This window comes from Anneissia japonica, unplaced genomic scaffold, assembly GCF_011630105.1.
Source record: "Anneissia japonica isolate Jap-2015-1 unplaced genomic scaffold, ASM1163010v1 scaffold16662_len1167910_cov178, whole genome shotgun sequence".
Taxonomy (NCBI): Eukaryota; Metazoa; Echinodermata; class Crinoidea; order Comatulida; family Comatulidae; genus Anneissia; species Anneissia japonica.
Genome location: NW_022732216.1, coordinates 685899 through 703641, shown reverse-complemented (window position 1 = coordinate 703641; position 17743 = coordinate 685899). Strand labels below are relative to the sequence as shown.

The 17743-nt window shown below is 34.8% G+C and overlaps 1 protein-coding gene across 1 annotated transcript in view; it reads right to left on the bottom strand.

Moving 5' to 3' along the window:
* Positions 1-461: 461 nt before the first annotated feature.
* LOC117115618 (probable G-protein coupled receptor CG31760) overlaps positions 462-17743 on the bottom strand; it is a 47894-nt gene continuing 30612 nt past the window's right edge. The window contains exons 2-11 of the mRNA XM_033259484.1: positions 17373-17559; positions 16482-16614; positions 13405-13740; positions 10977-11045; positions 10437-10546; positions 9535-9749; positions 7685-7823; positions 4937-4964; positions 4581-4763; positions 462-4105 (exon numbers count right to left, since the gene is read on the bottom strand). Of these exons, the coding sequence (XP_033115375.1) occupies positions 3842-4105; positions 4581-4763; positions 4937-4964; positions 7685-7823; positions 9535-9749; positions 10437-10546; positions 10977-11045; positions 13405-13740; positions 16482-16614; positions 17373-17559 (1664 nt within the window). The 3' untranslated portion in view covers positions 462-3841. The remainder of the gene's footprint in view (positions 4106-4580; positions 4764-4936; positions 4965-7684; positions 7824-9534; positions 9750-10436; positions 10547-10976; positions 11046-13404; positions 13741-16481; positions 16615-17372; positions 17560-17743) is intronic.

Here is a 17743-nt window from a genome sequence, read left to right as displayed (position 1 = left end):
TATAATTATTATTTTATACTTCAGTATTTTATACTTCGATTATTTATTTTTTTATATTTATACGCTGTACTATATCTCTATTATCATCTGTTGATAATTTGATATTAATCAGCAAGGGGTAACCTAATAAACATTTCTCATTCATCGTACGCGTTGTAAGTCGAATATTGGATTGTATTGGATTGGATTGCGCAGTTGGTGGATAGCAGCGCTATAACATTATCAGTATTAGTAATTGTAATGTTAAGTTAATAACTGTGGACATAATTCCACAATATAATTAAGTGTTTCATTCGAAAGGTAAACAATTCAGAAGGTTATCGGAAATTAAAAGGTCTGAGTCGATTGCGGTGTTAACGGTGAATGCTCGAAAGCGTTACCAATTCAGATTAATTCACGATAATTCTTGTAAATACCTACCGTACTTGAAATGATTATCAACATCATCTCGAATTCGAGTCCATAGCAAACATGTTTTTATTACCAATATCTTGTACACGTTTTACTCGTTTCAAATACGGATTGTTTATTTGCACTTGCATAGGCCTACCTTCTTATAGTAAAAATTACAATACAGAACAGACAAATAGTATAATTATAGTTAACAGTGTGGCCATATCTACAGGTATCGAGGTATACACATTTTCATATCATAGACCGTTACAAAAATCTACAGGTAGTACGTATACGAACATTTTATATATTGGCGTCACAGGAATTTTCGATCACATCTTCGCCAGAGAGTTCGGCCTACGAACGTATATGAAATTTGGCACTCGTCAGAACAAATCAAGTTCCACCCCACCTCACACCCGGTTGCTAAACCTATTCATTATAAAATTATGCAGTGGGATGGAGGAAAACGTTCGGTGGGCCAAAATCTCTGTGACACCCGATCTTTAATTTTGAAAAGATATACCGTACCGTATGTTATACAGACATCAGCACTGTGTTATGTGATATACCGTATACGAGTACTGTGTTTTAGGACTCACAATTTTCTTAAATATTCAAATATCCATTTGTAGTGCAGCTGGCTAAAACTGGGGGGGGGGGGGTAACTACTGTGTGAGGGCAGCAGCGGTCTTTGTGTTGTAGTTCTATCTATGCCATAAATCGACTTTCCCTGTTAAATACATGTTATACCGTCATTTAAAATAGACTATTAGCACCTTGGTCGAGTGTTTAACGTGTAGGCCTATAACACAGGACAACGGTGCAAGTGTCAGCGTTGTGGCTACACGGTCCCCTCTAGGGCCCCAGCCCGAATATTTCAGATACTATGGGAGAAAGCTTTATCAACATCATCATCAACATCATCATCATATTTATCGTTTATTATTGTTATCATTAACGTCAAAACGGTTAAATATTTAAATTATCTTAAATTAATAACAAATTTAACTCTTCATCCCTGGTAATCCCTTATTCTGCTGCTATTCAGGGGTAACGCCAGTATTTGCTACGGGGTGGGGGTGGGGAGGGTGGAGTTGGCGATGTCCCCGACGCAAACTGGCGTTGTTGGACGTCGCTCAAAACTTTCCAAAGTGGACAATTTAGGAATTTCAAATGCTTATTAAATCGATTTCAGAGTCTACTAATATGTAGACAATTTTTCTACCCGGCGAATTGTGGTTTTACTCCCGACGGCTATTAGGCTTAAGGCATGGAATAAAACACGAAAAGCTTTTATATTTGCTTGGAAAGTTTGGCAACATTACTAACTTTAATCTTCAAATTATTTAGAGTATTAAAAGAAAGAGGAATAAATAACTGCACGATTCCAGTAATCATTCTTTCTATTCAAAAATCTAGGCCTATGTTATTTTATATGCCGTGGGCTAAGACCTGATTAGATGGTATTCCTGATGGACCAAATGCGATCCGAACAGACTTCACACAAATTGACATAGTCCCGCTGTTCCAAAAAGCGGTGACATGATGCGGCCTACATATTATTCTCATGACGATTTTATACTTAATTATAGCGTAGGCCTAAATTCAGGACAAAATGTAAACTTTAAAAAAAAAATGAATGTTTCTGTGTTTCCGGGTTACAACAAATTACGGAAAACAGTAACTAGGTCTATGTGATCAAAGTACTGGTGCTAAGACGTATTTAAGTCAGTAGCCATGGAAATCTGTATGCCACGCGCTTTTCTATAAAATTGTAGTCTTTTGGTTGGTTGAATACGGCGGAATAACAGTTCGTTTTTCGACATTGACAAATTACCGCTAATCAGGTTAATATTGACTTATTGCCTGCATCAGTTGTGAATTGTGCATATTATTTGATTTTTCATTTTCGTGGTGACGTCGGAGTGGTTCCCATGACGTTAATACATCAAGTTTTTTTTTAACCGGTAGGGTATTTATAAACATCTTAACAACATATTTTTCACGTACAAGCCGACCTACAATGCCGTTTATTGAAAAATCGAATACAATCGGTGGTTAATTATTTGATGTCATATCCTTCTGATCGAATTCTACATTCGTATCATATGGAATTGACCTAGTCCTACTTAGGCCCACTGTGGATTATAACTTTATAATGTGGAGTATGTATCAAAATAATCAAATTCTAGTTTGAAGCTTAAATTATCCAGTGTAGCATGAATTATTTTTGTCTTGACCAACGTTAATTTCCCAGTGGACCGAGGTTTCTAATGACTGTTCGCTCATAGTAGAAAAAGTTGTTAGCCCTACTACAGAATATTGTAAGCCCTATATAATTTTTGTCATTGCGATCGCCTGTGTCCACAAAAGTAAATACTCGTAGTGGAGTATATCACTATGTGCAATTCATGGAATTCAACAAACCTTTGGTTGGTCAGGGGCTCAAAACCCTCGCCGTGCAAGCTATAGGCCTACTTGTGTGTTTGGGCAAGACACTTCATATACGTGTATCACTTTCGCTCTCTCCATGGGTATAGATAGGTAGGCCTACCAGCATTTACTGGAATTCATTTATTGTTTGGCAGGAGTGGAGAATCACTCCTCACCCCCACCCCAAACACACACAATTAAGCACAGTCTGGCTCCAACGTCAGACCCTACGCTCTGGCCTTTGAGCCCCGATCTCCAGTTATCCTCTGGGAAGTGTCCAGGACTTTCACCATTGCTGTTCTTTTCCCGAAAACTCAAATGTGCAATTCATGTTTGATTAAATATTAGCATGGAATCTCTTAATTTTATGATAACCATTCAAGTTTTCAGGAAAAGAAACAGCGATTGTTGCAAATACAAACTGTCCAGACGATAACTAGGCCTACAGTCAGCTCTTCAGTATGATAGGCTTACACTTTTCCCGCAAAAGTAAATACAATCCGGTGCGATATTTGCTTTTCAACGATTTTTTTTGTTTGTTTTTGTTTAATACTCTATTCTCTAGAGCAGTAAAGAATATAATCAAAGGACATTGAGCATAATCGAACAAAATAAATTACTATTGTGGAGTATTGCTAGTATGACGTAACGGTGACAATATCGATGCTAAAGAGGTTGAGGTATTGATTATTTTCAATTGTTGAATAAAGCATCTTGGCAATGATGATTGTTATATTCATTGTAATTTCCTCTAACCAGCTGTTTCGTTTTATCTTCGCTAGATTATCGTTCGCTTGCTTCATAATACTTCTCTCTGACGGCATACTTCCTCGTCTCATGTTCGGATCATAATATACATAATATACAGTATGTTTTTTTGTATAAAAATTTTATAAATATTTAAACCATAATCTCTTTTATAGACTAGAGATGAAATCTTAATATTGAATAAATATGCCTCAAAAAAAAAAAATCGTGCAAATGAATTGGACGTATACGTCATTAAATTGCTTCATAAATTGTCATAATTGCAGTTGTTGTCTAAAAGCGACGATTGACCTTCAATACAGTTCACTTCTCCATTTAATGGCTGTAACTCCTCATGCAGGCCTAATGATTCTAAAGACTGATGGTTCTTCTTACAAGTCTGTACTGATGCGAGGGCTTTGGAAGCTTCGGCAGCTGCCGCTAGTTCATGTTTGAGGTGCGGGTTACCTAGACGCATGCTCTTTTCCCTAAGTATCTCAAGTTGCATATACAGTCTCCGTAATTCGACCTATTTATTAAAAGATTGAAAGAAAACTGTTAATACATAATTTAGACCTATATTTTGACATTGGGTTACTTAATAACATCACTAATATTTATATCAACATTTACAACTACCATATAGGTCATTACGTCATCACCATCATCATTCAGATTACTCATCCATTATCATTGTATTCAACATCATGTCGTCGTCATCATCATCATCATTATCATCATCATCATTATCATCATCATCATCATCATCATCATCATCACCATCAACCCCACCATCATCGTCAATATCTTCATCTTCACAACGTAACCATCTCAATAAACAGGATGTTAGTATACTTCCATCATAGATATTTTCATTAACCTTCAAGACCTAAAAAGTGTCTCCTAAACATGGTACCGTATGACCTTTTCCCTCGATTCGCGGCCATGAAAATGTTCCCTTAATAGGGGCTTCCTCCCAAAGGATAGGTTCTATTTAACCGTACCTGTATATCCGATTTCTCCATGTTATCAGTTCTACTTGTAGGTGCTACCGATGATGGATAACCACGAGGAAGTCGTGACCACGAAACGTCGCCAACGCTCGCCCTGTGATGACTTATCTGCGTCATTGTTGTCTTGAATTTCGTATCGATCACATCCCCCTTCCCTTTATAGACCATATAGATCTGAAGAAACATACACACACGTGAGCGGAGTCATTCAAACAGCAATATTCAAACGGATATATTTCAGCTGTCCAAATCAATCTACGTTCTACTCATTTATCGTGACAGAATTTTACGAGACTCAAAATATATTTTAACAAAAATATTTTTATATGCTGTATTATATATCTAACATAACATATAACAGTTTTTGCCAGCGCACTAAATTTGGTGAAAATATGTTGATAGCACAATAAAAGGTATCATATAATATCGTTTTAAGTTTAAGTTGATTAAATTATAATCGTGGCTTTTTGATGCGGCTCGAAGTTGCATTGCATCACAGAAAAAGCAAAACAAAAGAGATAGGGAACTCAGGATATTTCTTTATAACAGATAAATTAGGGTGAATGCGGGTTCTCTAATAAACACGGGAGACCATGCCTCTTAACTTAGTAAAGAATGATAATTTGCACGTAACTCCCTAGCCATGAAATTAGATTCGGGATATCTAACAAGTTAATTATTCACGAACATTTAAACAATGGACGTTCACGTCAATACGGATATATTAAAACACAGTTTCCATGAAATTGCTACCACATCAACTGTCGGTGACGCTTCGTAGCGCCTTCCTGATTCCGTCGAAACAGCTACGCAGTGTAGCCATTGCAGTGAAAACACTGTAGCAATTTTATGAAAACCAGGATTAAAGTTATATTGTACGTGGTAAAATTTAGAAAGCCGCTCAATAATTATTAAACGAAAAAGTTTAAATTGCTCATTAAAATTCTTCAAAAATTGAAGTAGCTCTTTTACAGACTTCTATTAACATCTTTAAATTGATTTTCAAGTAATCATTGGCTCATGCAAGTAACTGTGATATTTTCTCTCTCTCTCTCTCTCTCTGAGTATAGCGACGTAAAACTGTAAAGTGATGTTCATATTGACAATGATGTGTTTTCGATAGGCCTAATTACTCAGATCTATATCAATCAATTAATCAGGAATTCACTCCATTTATAAGGCGCCGTTCCACTACTGCGCCGTTCAAAAAAGATTATGAAAATAAGTGCATCTTCAGTAGCGAATTCCATTCGTCTATAGCGCATTCCGCAAAAAGCCTCATGAAAATAGAAAGAACACAACACACAAAACAAAGTCAAACAGTACGGAAATTCAATGTAAAGAAAATTTTGGAATGAAACTAATTTTCTTCTTTAAACATAAAATTGTCGAATGAATCCAAGTGTGTATTTGTTCACATAATATTCTCAACCAAAATTTAAAAAAATATTGTTGTCAAATTGTATTGAAAGAGTAGGCCAATTAAAGAGTGCCTTGGAAATTATCTAGAGAGTAAACTGCTAATTCTCGATATTGTCTGCTGAATTATTTGACATAAAAGTACGCTGTATACCAACAAAAAAAAAATAAATAAAAAATAAATAAATTGTAGGCTCCCCGAAGGAGCGTGTGTCTTTAGCTTGACATAAGTTTTTTTTAGGCTACTTTAACTCATCACCCATCCACGCTCTCTGTGTTGGCAATTCACTTGAATAACCGTTAGCCTCAAGATTGTTGACTTATAGTTCTTTCTAGGTCTTATCTAGGCATGGGCATCGAATTTCGTAGGCTTCTGCTGGAAGGCTGTTCATTTTATCTTTAGCTTATGACTCATCCCATCATTCCTCTAACCGGATTTACTCTTAGGGCCTACAAGTGAGACGATAGTTAAATGTCTCAGCCCCCCCCCCCCCCACACAGTATCATAATGGGCCTTTCCGAAATGTCAGTCAATCTTAACAAGTGACCAATCACATTAAGGCCAGGATTACACGCATGTGCTACTAAAACATGTATATTTATAAAGTACGTTTACTCTGTGGTTTTGTCGGACCTTGCAAAAATATCCCAAAAGTGCGGCTTAGTTGAAAGATCATTGAAATAAAAACATGTTTACAAGTAATAAACCACATGATTTGTGTAATAGCAAAAGACAAAAAAATACATCATTAAAAAAAAAGAATTAACAACGTGTCAATGGTAAATAGAATGTGATTTGAAGCTTGGCATTTGGACAATGTAACGGGAATGTAGCAAAACATAACAGATTAGCTTCAGAGTACTCATCAATTATGATGTTAGATTAGCCCACGCTTTCTTCGATTGATTTATGCCGTTTGCACAAATACCAGGGTATACAGCCTTAATATCGGCAATGGTTCAAGACCCTCCTCACCCATGGGTTGAATTGACGGCCAGATCTTCCCGAAAAAGAACTTCTACCGGAGGTCCGATGTAAGCCTAACTGTTTCGTATGCACTCTAAATAACACATCGCATCTTTCGAAAGAGTATGAGGTTACCCCGATGCACTGGTTAATTTTAGCCCTTGACGTTGTGAATAGTAATACAGTATCCATTATGTTTATGCTGTCGTAACAAAAGTTCGTTGAAGGTACAGAACTATATATAACGTACCTCCTTTACACCTGTAACTATGCATAAGAACATCTATTCATCACAATACAGCTGTTAGCGATACTATCTGCTTTCTAGTGATGCGCTATTGGCAATGAAACATTAATCTTGAGCAAATCTTGACGAAGCGCTTGGTATCGAAGTGGCCATTGATGAGTAAGCCATGAGTATGTATTCTACGATTGCTAATTACGACATCTGTCCGCTCTGATAGTTAATTTGATCTCTGCTTTAACTGTTGAATTATAGTGATTTGTTAGACCTACCGTCAAATTTGTGTTTTTAGATCGCACACTTCAGTATGACACTCTAGCAATTATTGTAAATAGGTCGACAGATACACAATGTGTGTACATACAATAATGACTAGACAAAATATTTGTATGAAATATTATTAACGTTGACATATACATAAGAAAATAAAAGTAGTATAAAAAAAAACATATACAAATAACTTACAATGCGATTCCGGAAAATACAGACAGTAACGTTTCGTTGTAAATAGCCCAACTTATAAAACGACTTTCGTTGAATTCCGAGGGCGCTTTTCTTACGTTGTAACACAAACGTACACCCCAGAGCAGGAACAGCAGCTCAGCTATTAAAGATGGAGGACGGGAACATAAAAATATAAGTACTGTTTATTCATAATTCAAACAGCTGTCTTTATTTATTTATTTATATTTCTCTGATGAGTTGGAATGTGATGAATTTGACATACTCATATCAACTGTCAAGAGTTTTTCTGAAGTATAATATAAAAAATGTCATGAACATGAAGATTATGATAAGAGATATACGATAAGATTTATTGTTTCACTCGTTTATAAAAGGGTAAGGAGAGGATCGACTAATACAAAATTTAGTAAGCAAATACAGAAATACAGATACATAAAAGTTACAATTATTAAAATATAAAACATAATGAAGGAGCTGATTATTATTATTATTGTTATTATATTATTATTGTTAGTGATGATGATGAAGATGATGATGGTGTTATAGTTCATGATGATGGTGATTAAGGGGTGGGGGATGATGAGGAATTGAAATGAGGAGATCATTAATAATAATAATAATAATAATATTGATAATAATAATAATAATAATAATAATAATAATAATAATAATAAGTAACATTTATAAAGCGCTCTACGCCAGCAAGCCGACACCAGTGCGCATGCAATCAATCATATTTAAACAATATAGTAACACGTCATAATAACAGGGAAATTCATCCAACAATATACAATACTAATTCTAAAAAACATATTTATAATATTTATCATTCAATATAAAAATTATTTACCAGAAAAGTCAAGTTATAATAATTTCAATTGGTTACAATCATTCAATTAATTTACTTTATTTACATTAATTTATTATTACAAAAATATATTATTACAAAAAGATAGTATATGGTTTATCGGACAATATAGAAAAGACAACTATTAACAATATTAATAAAAAAAAACATAATATATAGAACATTTTTACAAAAAAAAAATTTCCAATTACATCATTATCTAAAAATTAATCATTGATTATTATAAATATATATTACCTGTAAGATATCTGAATTTACAATTTAAAAAGGTAAGTTTTTAATCTAGATTTAAGATCATTCCATTCCTTAGGTGCTGCAATGGAATATGCTCTGTCACCATTATGTAGTTTTAGTGACACGAGCAGCTTGCGGGATTTGAAGCAGTCCACTAGAGTTTGATCCCAAGGTGCGTGAAGGTGTATAAGCTAAATTATTGTAATTTCTTTGCTCAGCAAATGTTCAGTGTATGGAAGCCCTGCGAGAAAATTCCACACTATCTCGGTGCTTTAGCACCCCTTTGTGAAGGTTAATGGTTTTATTATTATATTAATGCCTAAGTATTTACGGTAGGTATGGCAATTAGTATGCTCTTCTTCATGTACTATTGAAAAATACTAATTAAGTATAATTTGTGTGCTAAATTATTACTGTGACCAGATTTCAATTACTTAGTAAAGTTATTTTTGATTGTTTCTGTGTCGCCGAAATGAATACCGGTAAATAATCATAAGTAAAATTTAATATTTTTGTCCATCATAATGAGAATTTAAAAACGTATTGATGAGTGTATACATATAGAATATATAAGTTTAAATTTATTTTATAGGTATTAATACACCTGCGTAGTTGTAATTGGTGTTTTGAAAGCATCTTTTAAAAAAAAGTAACGCAAAGTTGTCTACATTAAGTTGGTGATGACAAATAAATGATGATGACGATAAAGATAATAATGATAACATAATTATTCAAAAGGTGTGATTACCTAGAGTGCCTGCATGATCCCACCAATCGCTGGAGCACTGCATTGATTTGACACCGCTCATTGACTGCACAGTGATAACTTTGGGTGGAGATATTGCGGTGCGCGCCACCAAGTAGCCAATAAAAACGATTTGTATGACGCATAGTCGTTTGATTAAATCTGCATCTGTAATGCGAACACGTAGCGCAGATTGAACCTTGAAAACAACAGCGATCCTGTAAAATTAAGATGTTTACAGTTTGAAAAAAGTAAAAAGTTCTATTTTTTCACGTAATTAGTCTTGTGAGTGGTGGCGCCAGTGGAAGACGGGGTGGAGGCCTGCGTCAGGGAGAGGTACCCCCCCCCCTTCTCCGCCCAACACCGTTGGTGAGCTCAACAAGCTTCACCGGGGAGAAAAATAAACTCTTTGTAATTTTTAGAATCTAAAATCAATTGAGTAAGCCTTTAAAATCCAAAAACGGTCGAAACTTCCGGGTTTTGCCTCCATAACCACTTTCTGACTAGCCGGCCCAGATTGGGACGGATCCTTGCTCCATAGATGAGGGCAGTTATGTTACATTCAACATGATTTTAAACAATGCAATATATATTATAGTAAAACTTTAAGTGAGTGCTGAATCAAGATACAGATGATTTATGATCGCTTCGACAATTACATTTAATGTAGGACTATGTCTGCCATTGTAAACTGTGGCCCTACTTCACTGAGCCTGATTAAATGAAAAATTGCACTCATTAATTTTTTTAATGCTGTGAAAAATACAAACAGATTTCAATTATCCAAATAAATTATAAAATGAACATGATGTAGGACGGTTGCATTATTTTTAAATATTTCTATTAATACTTTTACATATGTTGCGTGGAAATAGATACGTTTGAATTTAAATATGAATTATTACCTCCATGTTTTGAGAAGTAGCGCGCCATAAGAAGTGGCGAAGCCGACCACCTGAAACCATTTCTGTAGAATGCACTTTGTAGATGTAAGTTCACTATAGCCTGCCAATACCTGTTTCGAACAAAGTCATTGATACGTGAATCGACAAGGCCTATATAATCTAGTAATAGTGCTTTGTGAATATTTGTACGCAGAATGATATTCCTGAATTAACAGTAGTACTGATGGATTGATGGTATTGCTTCACACAATAGTCCTGAGACAACCATAATCATACCAACTCATATGGTACCGGTAGTATATGCGTAATAGTGACGCCATTCCTATAGTTTTTATAAGATTTTTTTCTTAAATTATACGTTCTTAAGATGATGATGATGATGATGATGATGATGATGATGATGATGATGATGATGATGATGATGATAATGATGATGATGATGATAATCATCATCATCATCATCATCATCATTATCATCATCATCATCATCATCATCATCATCATTATTATATTTATATGTTAATTATTGGTATCACTTACCCGGCAATAAAGAAGTAATGAACCAAACAATATAATTCTCAGCAGCATTGGACTAGCTGCCTTTACAACCTGTAAACAATACATAACTTATCGTTATTTCTTGCCACATCAATTTCATTGCCAGCTGAAAAATATAAATTGTTTTTGCGACTTGTTTAAGCCATGCTTATTCATACAAAATCCGTGGCTTAGACTCGAAGTCTTGAAATCAAATTATCGGGGTTTTTTTTTTACAAGTCGACGTCATTATAAGTAGGCAACATCCTTCTTTGCAGTGGCCAAATATCCAGAACTATTATCCCTCCCTACTGATTGGCTGCGATGCTGCGCTGCACCTAACCTCATTTGCATAATGCACTTGCGTCCCGTTGTACGTAACCACTATAAAACGTGAGCTGTGGCCGGCTGAACGCGTGTCTCTAGTGAGATGATAGTGTTTCATTAAATAAAAGGCTCTATGCAGGGGCATGTTTTTTATTTTCACGTAAAAATGAGTCGTAGATTCCAAACAAATTTTGGTCTCAGTAGTCGACGAAATTTCCGGGCGCGGTTAAATCAAGTCTGAAAGCAAACATTTACAAGCGATGCGGGCCTAGCGTTTTTGAATTGGAATGTTAAAATCCTGCTATAAGGCAGTATTCTTCTATATTATTGAAAAGTTTGTTACGATTGGGCCTACTTATTTCATTCTTTAACGACTGTCTAAACTTCGATTTTGCAAATAAACGTCGACGGAATAATGGTACATTGGCTCACGTGGGTAGACATGATGTGGCTAGTCAACTGTTATATTAATAAAAAGTTTGTCAGACGAGGTAAATCGGAAGAGTAAGTAGAGCTGTGAGTGTTGACCTAAAATATAGGACTAATGCAGACAATCGACTTGTACGTGTTCGCGAATTATGACGTAGTCACAACGATGACGGTGATTGCGTTATGTTTTTTTTTTTATTATTATTATACTGTATGCCCCTTTAACAACATGTTTACCTGCGCTGATTCCTGCGCTGATTTGCTAATGCCAAATGTGTTGGCTATACTAAATATTATGCTGCGTTTTCGTGTATTCCCTGAGCACGCATTTTTTTAGTTCGGTTTGTGTTTGCTTTAACTCTAAATTGCTGTCCTTAATACAACTTGTCAATCTGCGGATAAGAACGTAAGCTAAAATGTCGTAATTTCAATATCCGCAAACATTATTTAGATCAGTATCAGCTTTATCTATTACTGATTATTCATATCCAATGTACTTGTGAAGTGTGTTTACTTCGTTTGCTAGTTCACAGATTCACATCATTCGATAGTAGGCCTACTATGCAGTATAGTAAGCAGAAAGACAGCCTAAAGGCGTTGCTCTGAATGCATACCTAATAGCCCTAAGGCCTAAAACAGAAAATAAATACAAATACATAGGCCTACATCATTTGCGAGAATATGCTAAAAAATTAAGTAAATAAATGAATAAATAATAATAGGGCCTAGTAATAATAATAATAATAATAATATTAGGCCTAATAATAAATATTTATAATAATAATAATAATAATAATAATAATAATAATAATAATAAATAATAATAATAATAATAATTAATAATAATAATATTAATAATAATAATAATAATAATAATAATAATAATAATAATAATAATAATAATAATAATAACATCACATCATGACCATATATAGCCACATCATGATTATACATGGCCATAAAACGATCTAAATAAAACGATAATCTGAACAGAGCTTACTCTGCGTGTCAGCTGATACGATAAATGATGAATGTTACAGGTACTGTTTAGCCTTGTGTCTATTGACTGACATTATTTATTATTAGATATTTGTCATTAGCTTGTCTTCTATTGTAGGATAATTTGCTCATTATGTAAATTGATCAGCCGTATTACTCCGAACACGAGCTTGATCGACAAATAAATCAAGTTATAATAGGCCTATAGTAAGAAAGATGTTTTGCCCTATACGACTTTTTATCGTACTGAATGCTGAGTACATACGCTAAAAAACTGGGATTCGGGTGGGAATCGAAACCACGATGATCATCGGAATAGCTTTGCAGATTCAACACTAGCCACTAAGCGGAAGTTCGGTGGTATAGTGGTTATGACACCATGGTAGTTACCTGGCGGTCGTGAGTTCGATTCCTACCCGAATCACTTGCAAGATATTCATCGCAAGTATTTGGGAACGTACTGAACGATAACACGTCGTGTAGGGAAAAACACCTTCCCTATTAAATTTCCTGATACAAAACATCATCGAAAAGGGCCTATATTAATTTCCATTAATATTTAATAGGCCTATTATTATGTTGAGATCTTTGTCATTGGTGCCATGAATAATTGTGTATTTGCTTTGTGTTGCAGGTATCGTTATAAATAATGCAACTTATATATTGTTTACATTACCTTAAGGTTTCTGTTGGCTATAGTAAAATAGAACAATGCAAATAGGCCAGTAATCGCAATACAATCAACGGCTAGAAGAGTGTTCCTCAGGGCCCAGTTGTAAGAAAATATACAGGGTTGATCATTCGTACATTCGTCACATCCTTGGCCGCATGGTAAGCAGTTTAGCTGCATGTACACGTTATTTAGTCCCCAGGCATATTTTCGAAACTCCTCCTCTATATCTGACCCATTATAGAAGCGTTCTTCCGCAGTCTCATTCGGGAAATAGAAACCCTTATTACAAATGCAAACGTATGAGCCTCGTCGGAAACCTCTTCCAGGGACAAATTTGCACTGAAAAAAAAATATCCAACTTTCAATCATTTTTATCTGTGTTTAACTAGGCCTCATAGTTTGGTGGTCAAGATTTTCTCAAGAATACATTGAAATCATATGCGCTACCTACAAAGCCTTAAAATGAGAATGTAATTGTACGCAATGGCTTTGTTTGTTTTCGAATACGAGGTACCATTAGGTAGCCTACAGAGAGGGAAAGATTAACGCCACCCCTCACCCACACAACATACAAGTGAAGCCCACCTCAACGGTCACGACTAGTTGGACCTAAAAAGGGATATATTGCCCTTGAAAAAATGTGGCATTGTACGTGCTAAAACGAATCATAAAAGCCTAATGTTGCCGAGGATTGCTGAAGAAGCCACTGGCCCCTTAAGTCCACGGCATAATGCCACCACTGATAGAGGCTTTGCAGATTGAAGGAGGAACTTTTGGCTGGAAATGGTAATTCATTTATCATCCCATAACATAAAATGTGAATGATACATAGCCAAAACGCACACTTTATAAACGCTGCATTCTAATTTGTATTGAAACTTTTGTATATTATATACTATCATCATCTTTTTCACCATTATCATCGTCATCATCATCTTCTCCATCTATCATATTACATCATATTGATTATGATGACTTTGTTGCCATGAACCAGTCTTACCATATTGTGTGTAATAATAATAATAGTGATAATAATAATAATAATAATAATAATAGTGATAAGAATAATAATAATAATAATAATAATAATAAATATCTCAAATTTATATTTAGCCAATTACAAACAAGATCAAAGGCCCAACGCATGTGAATAGCCACCGTGACTTAAAGTTGCAAATAGAGTTGGAAGAAGTTATGTTATTTGGTAGCTGGTTCTAAAAAATGGCAGAAGTATAAGTTAAAGAACATTCACCGTAGATTTTGGTACCGTATTTGGTGACAGAAAGAAGGTTTTGACAGGATGATCGGAGACAGCGAGATGGAGTATATGTGGAAAACAATGAACGCAAACGTGTAGTAGTGGCGAACTTATGGGGACAGGTCGTGAACGGAGGTGCAATCTTCCCTAAACAATGTTCTCGGCCCTCCTAAACCCGAAACTACAAATTTGCTGAGAAATGCAAGTAATAACCTCAAATTACATCATTTCATAACCTAAGATCCTATCAATTTTCAAATACATCTTACTCCTAAATATGCCTCCGATTGAGGGGATCTACAACGTTCAACAAAAACCGGTAGAATAATTAGCTCAATCAAGAAAACTGGTCGACATAGTAATTTCTTTTTTCACGTGCAAATAGGTAATACAAAAAGAATGAAGAAATAAATATACTGTTTATTTATTTTGGTTCTATTTAACAGGTCGCTTGAACTAATCACTAGCTAAGTTTCAACTCAATGCCTTTTATTCAGTTCAATAACGGTATCTGTGAAATTTTAAACCTTGAAATTTTGTATTACTCCACGGTAATTGCGAATGTCTATTTTTAACATTGTTGTTGTTCGTACAGCTGCCTAGTATTATTATTTTGAAATAAATTCATTTGGATCCAAATATAATTTGTATAAAATTTTTCATTAGTGTTGATCCAGCAAAATAAAAAACAATAGTACTCACACTACGTTTCGCGAACGATCCGACACATTCTATCACATATCTATGATGATATCATATTGAACCACAACACTAAGAGGGGGAGGGGGTGCTCGTCGACGACGCAGCGATGCACTTCGACCTCAACAACACCGAGGTGACGTCCGACCAGACTGGAAATAACATCACCAGTCTACTTGAAAAAGCGAACGGATCGTTCGCGAAACGTAGTGTGATACTATTGTTTTTTATTTTGCTGGATCAACACTAATGAAAAATTTCATACAAAATAGTATTATGTTTTTAATAAATATTATATTTTTAGGTTTTTAACCTTGGAAAACAACTTTAATTTAATTTAAATTGTATTTGACAATAAATTGAACTTGAACATGAGTGTGTGGCTGAAATTGGTCAAACAATACAACATTCTCCTAAATTAAGATTTGTATGTACAGCACGAAGCCTGGTTATATCATGGTTATATAGGTAACAGATATTAACAACAAAAGACATTAATAACTATTCTTTGAAGGTTTTTAATTTGCCGGTGATTTTAGACACTCGTTTCTCGACGGATAAATACTTTATTATTGATTAAAAATCACGGATGATTGAACTATAAATCTTAGACAAGTCTACAAGTCTCTAAAATATATTCAAACATGTCTTATCGACCTAACAGCAAACCTGATTTCCTTTAAGTATTTGACCTATTGGCCTGAACTGGATTTAAGACCAATCATTTATGTCTTTGTTAATCTCTTCTTCAGTGCAAAGTAATATGTTGATGTTTTGTGCAATAATCATATATATCATGACGAAGAATGATTGTAAGCGCATGTGCTACTGTTAACGCGACTATTAAGTAGGCATAACTGCTATTTGGTTGTCTTTTCATATCAATCAATAATTAATTGTTATGATTAGATTTTTCAATCAAGCTCTAAAGTGAGTATTGCAATTGCTTTTGTGGTCCAATTTCAGAATTTATAAGGGAGCTTATGCCTTGCGTCACAACGCAACATTAGGCCTAATGTCATTTTGGCGAGTTGTGTTGCATCTGCCGTAGCAATACAGAGCAATGCATCATTTATTTCGTTAACTATGGAACATACTACACGTACACAATAATACAACTTACCGTTTGTGTTTTACGGTGGCATTTATCTGAACCCGCAAAAACGTTGTCAACTTCCGTGTCACTGGCATTTTCACCAACTGGGCATTGGTCAATATCAATGTCCCTTAGATCAATATCTATGCCACTTGTCCCTCTAAATATACATATTTAAAAAAAACATACATTTCTATGTTGAGTTCATAATAATAAACAACAATTCACTTTGATTGTATTAAAATAAAATTAAAATAATGAAATATTGTCCTAACAATTTAATCAGATGCATGAAATAAAACCAAACTGTGCCGATAGTCTTTATACATACCGCTCCTGCGGTACCGGTAATCAATTTAGGGGAACTGTATATTAAAACAATTCAGTAAATCATTGAAAAATTGTTTCAAACTGTATCTTATTGAAAGTTAATATATCCTTAGATTTCTTTTAATAGACCTAGAAGCTAATATATATTTAATTGAATTGACCGTTTTTCCCAATTGGATCACAGACCGTTAACATATATTTCAATAGCATAAAACACTTTGTTTTTTCGAAATTACAACGTAACTTTACAAGTCACAATTTGCTGAAATTAGATCCGCCTACTTTAAAGTGCGCATGCGTAGTTGTGTACAAACCTGTTCTTACACTGTGTTCTGTAAAACCAAGAAGTGTGCACGTACCCTTTGGTGAAGCTATCTAGTGAACCCTTCTCCCCTTGGATGTTTTTGCTAAGGTCCCATAAACGACAGCGTAAAACATGTGTAGATACGCGTGTTTTGTGGAAGGGCCCATTTAAATATCTCTCCTTACATCATACGTTGTAATTTAGAAAACTCCCTAATATTAACAAGAACAACACAACTGTAACAATGCGACGTAAGGTCGTAATAACATTTTTAAAAGTATTACTTAAAGAAATATGTTCCATTTTCTGCCATTCCTAGAAATGGGATTGTATACGTCATCATCCAAATGTATCCTCCACCGCAGTCGAAATATGGTGGGGACCAATGGCCGTCCTCGTAACGAACCATAATGTACTCATCTAAGTACGTCTCCTGGTGTGCAGTATCGTTGAAACGAAATGCAAACTCGACTACAAAGGGAGAAAAGAAAAAAGTATAAAATAATGAATGATCGCATCCTCATAGTGTAGTGATTATTCATCTAAAGTCTGGAGAAGACATTAAACTTCAAAATTCAATAAAACTCTTGTTATTGGCCTAGATAAAATCGCACAAAGAAGATACAGTTCGACAGACAATGGGTAACCCCCAGAT